General features: G+C 30.8%; 2 protein-coding genes across 2 annotated transcripts; one reads left to right on the top strand and one right to left on the bottom strand.

Annotated features, from left to right (window-relative positions):
* The first annotated feature begins 109 nt into the window (after positions 1–109).
* Sas-4 (Spindle assembly abnormal 4) lies at positions 110–5,053 on the top strand. Its single transcript, XM_026633283.2, has 4 exons — positions 110–3,479; positions 3,818–4,022; positions 4,147–4,796; positions 4,832–5,053. Exons 1-3 carry the CDS (start codon positions 286–288, stop codon positions 4,276–4,278), a joined length of 3,531 nt encoding a protein of 1,176 aa, XP_026489068.2. The 5' UTR covers positions 110–285; the 3' UTR covers positions 4,279–4,796; positions 4,832–5,053.
* Positions 5,054–5,055: 2 nt separating this feature from the next.
* On the bottom strand, positions 5,056–7,520 carry LOC113395644 (large ribosomal subunit protein mL44). Its single transcript, XM_026633287.2, has 6 exons — positions 7,274–7,520; positions 6,903–7,181; positions 6,272–6,432; positions 5,944–6,070; positions 5,451–5,624; positions 5,056–5,274 (listed from the first exon to the last, which is right to left on the bottom strand). The coding sequence occupies exons 1-6, from the start codon at positions 7,341–7,343 to the stop codon at positions 5,117–5,119; spliced, it is 969 nt and encodes a 322-aa protein (XP_026489072.2). The 5' UTR covers positions 7,344–7,520; the 3' UTR covers positions 5,056–5,116.
* Between the last annotated feature and the right edge of the window lie 359 nt (positions 7,521–7,879).

The following is a 7,879-nucleotide window of genomic DNA, read 5'->3' as shown; positions in this document are numbered from 1 at the left end:
AAAAAGTGTAATATATAGCACTTACAAAATCTCACATAACACAATTATTCCCTAGATACTCATTATTTTTTTTCGCAAGTCTATCACTGTTAGAATGTTGAAGGTGGCAACTCTATAATTCTATTCAGATTTCTGACAGAAATTTGAAATGTACTGTTCTGTTGATACTTGGTATATTTAATATTCGATAATTGTGATTGTTGTGTATTACTTTGTGGGCACATTATACTTTAATATTATGATTGAAAAGGACAAGTAATTTTTTATACGTTCTTGTAGTATAGAATGATGGACCAATCATACTCAGAAAGCGATGTCTCGATATCTCCATCACAAATTTTAGATCGTTTACAAGTGCTCAGGCAATTACAAATTTTACAACGCGGCAAATTGCAAAAGCATCGTCTACAATACGAAAGTTCTCCTGAAATAACTTCTAGTATCACTGAAATCGTTAGTCAATTTAGTAACAGTACAAGTTATAATACTTTCCGAAGTTTGTTGCAGTCTTCTCAAGAAACAAATGAAGTATCACATTCGAACATAACTCCTTTATTTAGAAAAGAAAACTTGCAAAATGTTATTGAAGGTGTTTCAGTGTTGAATTTATCCGAAGAATCTGAATTTATTGCTAATTCTGTTTCATCCAGAAATTCAAATTCACCAAGACTGGATAGCGAAAGATCTCATAATGTTGTGGAACGAAATCTTTCAAAAAAACAAATATCTTTAGATGAAATGCCTATACTGTCACCAAAAAAAGATTTCGAAACTTTAATAACAGAAAAGTTAAAGGATGAAAAAAAGATTATAAAAGAAGTACCCACTGATTTGCACCAAAAGAAAAGTATCAAAAAGCCATTTCTTAGGAAAGGTGAAGGTATGGGCCGATTTGGAATCCAGAAAAATGACTTGGTCATACAGAATACAAAATCATTACCCTGGAAAAGAAAAAAATCTGGCAATAAAACAGTCTCCAAAGTAGCTCATAAAAAGTCTAAAAACAAACTACCTGGAAATGATAATATTAAAATACAAATATTAGACGAAGACACAGGCTTAAAAGAAGATAGTCATCATGATTCATTTAAGAAAACAAACAGCAAAGTTGACAGTGTTCTTAGCCCGAAAGAAATAATAAGAGAAACAGAACAAAATGATCAAACATCAAGTACATCTGCTAATCATTTATCTTCAAAAAATATAGAGACACTTGCTATTAGTAAACCTAAACTAAAAAAACCTCTACATGCTGGCCGAGGCAAAACATGGGCTTCAGTATTTACCAAAGAGCAGGACGACTTCTTGAGACAATTAAAACAAAGCGAGTATTATAAAAATTTTGTTTCCCCAGCCAAAAGTACACTATCAGATATAAGCAGCAACGAAAATCTATCCAGATTAAGACAGGATAGGGAAATCGCTGAACAAAATTTATTTGAACTAATAGAGAATAAAGTCACTCATGAGAGTTTTAGTATAGACAATTCATTCTTTAACCGGTTTTTGAAAAAGAACAGTATGGATTGTTCCGGCGAGAGCACTCCACTAGTAATGCAAAAATGTTTGAATAAAAATCCTAATTTAATGCATATATTGCCAGATATAGCATCCAGAAAAAGAAATGATAACTCATCTAGTGATCTTGAAACATGTAACAGTGAGTGTACAGAATGCAGTGAAAACTGTTCTGTATCAAGCTGCTGTTCATGCCAAACTATCACAGAAGCAAACATATCTTTAAGTTGCATTAAAGAAGATAAAATCAATGAAAAAGGTGATACTATAAAAATGCAAAGAACTAAGCCTAACAGACAAATTAATGAAGAAAAAGAAATAAGTCACAATGACACACTGACAGCTGAAAATGAAGCAATGAATTCAAACATGGCAGAGATGAATGCTAAGTTAATAGCCACAAGTGAGCTTTTAAAAGATAGACTCAATGAATTAGAGGATGAAATTGATACGTTTAGAAAAGAGAATGCCAATTTGACTAGAATGAGAGAAGAAGTTGATATGGAACGTCAAAAGTTATTTGAAGAGAAAAATACATTTGAACAAAAATTTAACGAAGAGAAAATTCTATCAGAATATTATTTAGCTGAGGAAAAAGAAAAACTTAATAAACAAAAGCAAACGTATGAAAGATATGTGAGAGAAATGAGAGGAAGATTAAATAAAAAGGAAAAAGATGAGGTAATCAACTTGAAAAAGCAAATTCAAGATTTGAAAGATGAAATAAAAATCAAAGACGCCAAATCGACGTCTACCATAGCTCGACTACGTAATCAAATAAAAATAATAGAAAAAGATAAAAAAAATCTTGAAGATGAAGTAGAAAAACTGAAAAAAGAAAATAAGAGAATACAACATAGCAATGATATAACACGAAGATTAACTAATCTTAAATATCTCGAGCAAATAAATAAAAAACTTTCTACTATGACTTCCAAGGAATCTATACCAGATGTGCAATTAGATTCTAACGTAAAATATAAGGCATTTGAAATTGAAAGACAAAGTAGAAGTAGAAATAGGAAAAGTTATCCTAATGCAAAAGGTACGATGAAAATGAGGGCAAAAAGTGTGCCAAACCTGCATGTTACTTCCAGATATGCCAAATATTTTAGTCAAAAAGACTCACTTAGTGATAAAAATAAAAACATGGAACTAAGTGATAATATCGACTGTATTAATATAGATAATGATCATAGTAAAAGCAAAAACAATTCTAATGATTTTGAAATATCAAACAGTAATTCTGATACTGAGGAAGATAACAATTTAGAAAAATTGTATAATGATAGATTCAAATCAACATCCCTAGAAGGTCGATCATCAAACGGGTCAGCGCAGTTTGAGTTCTCAGATAGACTTTCTGGTAATAGTGATTATTTTATTGAAAAATCAAACAAGAGCTCTTCATCAAAATCTCTAGATAAATGTTTCTCAACAAAATCACAGCAAATAAATCACAAACATTCAAGAACGTCTAAATCACCTTCTATGCCATACAATAGATCTCATGAATCTACATCCCCTACAAATTATTTTAGCGAAAACTTCAACTATAATTCAGATAACCATATTGATGCTAATCATAGAAGTAAATCACCAGTCTCCATTTTGAGCAACCATTCTTCCTCCAGCCTAAGATCAGGAACTGTTATAAATAAAGATGTATATTCTGATAGGATTATTCCTAGCCCAGAACCAATGTCAAGTAAAACAACCTTATCAAAGACAAATTTGAATCCAACAGAAATTAGGAAGCCAGATGGCACAAGAGAGCTTAGATTTCCAAATGGCAATGTTAAGATCATATCGGCTGATGGCAAATATAGCAAGTTTTTGTATTACAATGGTGATATTAAAGAAAACTTTTATAACGAAGGTAGAATTAAATATTATTATGCAGAAACAAAGACTTTTCATACTACACATCCTGATGGACTGGAAATATTGGAGTTTCCTGAGTAAGTTTTTTGGGTGTACTTAGTTGCATTATTATAGTTTGATTCTGTATTAACAGTGTATATGAAGTCTCCTTCTGTTTTTCCTTTTTCATTTAAAACTTTTATTTTCTAGCATTCACTTTTTCAATTTATATAAAATATTAGAAAACTTAATTTCAAAGCTACATAATTAGAATGTTTATCTAGTACTCAACTGCCCCTTTTCCACTCACCTGATTTTAATAGAAAATTCCGATTGCAGATCGAAAAAATAGTCTCCGCTGAACTATAAAAATTACAAATTTTCTAAAACACCCGAAAGAAACTTTTTTTTATATTGATTAAAATATTGTTTTCAGTGGTCAAGTCGAGAAGCGTTACAAGGATGGTTCATCAGAAATTAAACTACCAAATGGAAGTATAAGATACTATGACCCTAAGAACGAACATGTGCGTGAAGAGTGGCGTTTCCCAGATGGTGCTTCTTTGACTGTATCCGCTAATGGTGAACAACGTATTGTCTTTGCTAATGGACAAGTTGAAGTTCATGCCAAGGATCACAAGGTACCATTCAAAAAAACAGTACAGTACTTTCAATTTAATTAACGAAGGCCAATAAATTTAAGCTTTAAAATTATATCAATAAAATATTAATGAAATGTAATTAAATTGCAATTTTATTTTTTAGCGTCGTGAATTTCCGGATGGCAGTGTAAAATTAGTCTACAATGATGGCACAGCAGAAACACGCTATGCATCTGGTCGCATAAGAATTAAAGATAAACATGGCAATCTTATTATGGACTCTGCTCCTGGTTGAGTATCGAATTTGGCTGTTTACTGTGATTTAATGTGCCTTTTATATTTGGTAATAAAATATATTTTTATAAAAAAAAACATTATGCCTGGTTACTAAATTGAAGAGACAATTTGTTTTGCTGATGGATAGTTTAAATGGCAATGAGGCGTAATTCAGAAGTTACCGTGGGCTTGGTTATGGATCGGACAGGATGAATAACGGATATTATCCGACTCCCGATTCTCCGATTACGGGATCCTACCTTTTAGAACAGAACGCGCAGTGCGCCCGCTCGCAGTAGCGTGACCAAACTCCTATTGATGACTTTCAATACGTTATATATATCATTTCGATTTTTTATGATTTTGGAAACCCAGGCACGAAATGATTCCCGCAGTTAAACATACATGAATACATATTATCTAAATAGACAACCTGCTTAAATCTTATTACCCTTATTAAAATTCTTTACTAACGCTCCTTTGTTTGAGAACTTATTATTTCGATATACTTTGCCAAAGTTTCGTCTCATTCTCATAGTGCATGGACTATATATATGTGAATGAAACGCTAGTGTTTCAATAAAATCTGTAAATATCGATTAGATAATCCTATAACCAGTAAGCAGAACGAATCGCTTTTCAATATAGCAACTGGGCAATAGTAAATAAGAATTAATATATTATCTAATGTGACCGGTCTTGTTTACTAGTGTCAATAAATTTTGTATGATTTTATGTATCTATATTTGTTATTTATTTTAATAAATAAGTATATAAATGAAATAAAAGACTAAAAGTTATGTTACGATTTTTATTATTACATATTACCTTATTCTACGTACACTATTTGGCTTAAATCAATTTGCAGATATTTTGTATCTTAAATCTGATGTTGATTTTGGTATTCCATTTAATTTGAAATTTATTGGATACATATTTTCTTCTGTGGCGAAAATCTTTTTCAAAGCTTCCCTTGCAGCCATTTCTTTTGCTGTTGCTACTGTTTCACCAAAGCCTAAAATTGTAATTTTTATTTAAACAGCATATATATCAATTTACGATATTAGATTTGGGAATGTTAAAACAGTGATGGCTAAAATTTTTTTTTCCTATTTATCCAAAGTTTTATGGCATTTTGAAAGTAAAGAACTAGATGACTCATAAATATAACATCAATATAGTAATACCAACCTGAAGATAACATTTTTTTATCCAAATAAAGACCAACTCTATAACAGGCAAGTAAGGTATTCTTTCCAACTTCACCAATTAGCCTGGGTTCTAATTCACTGCCCGTTTTAGACATCAAATCAGTCAGCATTGTCCAAGGATCTTCAATGTGCCAGTAATCGTTGACATCTTGACCTAATCAGTGTGAACAAATAGAACATTTCAAGAAAACATTATTGCTTTATTGCTTCCAATGGCAACAGATGGCTAGTTCATTTTTTGCCCAGAGGATTAGAATTGCAGATCAACAAATTCCATTCCACAGGGTCATGAGTTTAATTTTAATTTGTATATGGGTCTTAATGTAAATAATGCTCACATATGTCACTGGGGTAATATAATTACAAATTGCAAAGAAACAAAGACATACACTTCATAAACAAACTCTAAATTAAGCTGTTGAACATTGTATTTAAACTACAAGAATTCATAAAATTTGTATTTTTTTATTTACCTTGTAACTGTGTGATCACAAAATCCCTTACAAAATGTCCAGATTGTTCATCACCAGATGATTGTAATAAGGCTCCAACTAGAGCTTTGAATGTATTTGCTAGTATTTGACGTTCAACAGGATATTCCTATAAACATTTCAAAAAGGACTTTAACTAGTTGTTATGAGAGGCATACAATATATATATTATATTTTTGAGCTGGGATGGGCCATTGATAGAAATATGAGCTCCAAAAAGGAGAAAGCTTAAGCCTGGTTGAGATATTTAGAACATAATTGACTTTTAAAAAAAATATAGACACAGATAAGATAAACACAGCTTACTTACAGCAGCTAATATGATGTCTTTTGTGCCGAGGTGCAAGGATATATTGGCAAGGACACTCTCACTCATGAGATGATTTTTTATACCAACTATGCCTTCCACTGGAAACTTAGGTAAAACTGCTTCCAAGTAAAGTTGAATATATTCTTCCATAAATTTTTCACCTGAAATATATTAAGAAAAAATATTATTATTCCAAAATTGAATTAGAACAGTTAATTATTTTTTTTGTAGTGATTTACTTAGCAGACACTTTGGCAGCAGAAAACAAACACACCAGCAAGATTTCTCAATCAGCCAGCAACACGTCTACCAATTCTTTTTCTTGCAGTAATATTATATCAGCATTAATATTAGCACCAAATAAACTCCAATAAAAAATAAAAAACAAAAAATTTGGTCTAAATGATATGACCCAATAATGATGATGAGGGTATTTTTAAATTGATTTACACTGAAATTTTATAATTTAATTCATATATTGTGCCTTCATATTATGCCTTGGCATATCTGTGTTCATATTTAAGGGCTAGTATATTTAATATGTAATGTTTAACAGTAACACTTGATATTTACTACATACATAGATTTTACTATATTTATAATTTTTATACATATTTTTGTTAGATTTTACCTTCTTTAACCAACTCTCTGTTATCTTTCATTTTTAAATCAAATTCCATCTCTTTTTGCTTCATTTCCTCTTTAATTACATAGGAGCGATCTGTAAAAGCTTGAAGTAAAAGATCCGAATCAAATTCTTCATTAAGACGCTTTCCAAACGCGTATAGTTCGGCTTCTAAATTCCATTCTAAGAATGTGTTTCTGGGATTTATTACTTTTCCGCCTTGCTTTTTTTCACGATATTTTAATTCTATTAAGGTTGGTGATACCCAACGATGTATTCTTCGACCTACGAAGTAGTATATGGTAATAATAACTAGCTTTATTCAAAACATTGAAATGCTTGTATATCACATATAGATACTATTATTAGTGACTTACCCTGTGTATTGATAGGAATATTCAAAAAAGTTTTAGCTAATAAGGGTGTAAAACGTCTTACAAATGCCATTTTTAGTTATAATAATGCACCTATGAATGTTACTGAAAAATAAACATGACTTTGCACAAAAACTATATACTTATACTGTTGTTGTAATCTAACAATAACTAAATTAATATAAATTTGGTAGGTTATGTTATTTAATTTCAGCTCAATTTCAAGTTGAGAAGTGAGAACTTGTGTTTGTGAAATAATGAACTGACAGATGACAATGACATTTTTTTTTTCTCATGCAAAGGATTAAGGTATACGCCATACAACCCTAGAAAAACTATTAGTATTGGCACCTAATACATACTATAAAATACTAACGTTTTGCCAAAAAAAAAAAAATCTACGCCTTTGTTTCTGAATGCTGATCATCAATAAATGTGAGAAGTTCAATTTCCAAAAAGAATACTCCAATCTAGGATTATTATTTTTACTTAACTCTTTGAACTCATCCTGAAAATTTTCATAACGAATTCGCGAAAAAGGTGGAATATGTAGTCAGGGGGATAGTAATATGATTAATTAGTATAACACAAAATGGTGGCTACCTACGA

Source organism: Vanessa tameamea, chromosome 21 (assembly GCF_037043105.1).
Source record: "Vanessa tameamea isolate UH-Manoa-2023 chromosome 21, ilVanTame1 primary haplotype, whole genome shotgun sequence".
NCBI classification, from domain to species: domain Eukaryota; kingdom Metazoa; phylum Arthropoda; class Insecta; order Lepidoptera; family Nymphalidae; genus Vanessa; species Vanessa tameamea.
The sequence above is the reverse complement of the archived record's forward strand: the minus strand, read 5'-3'. Positions and strand labels throughout refer to the sequence as shown.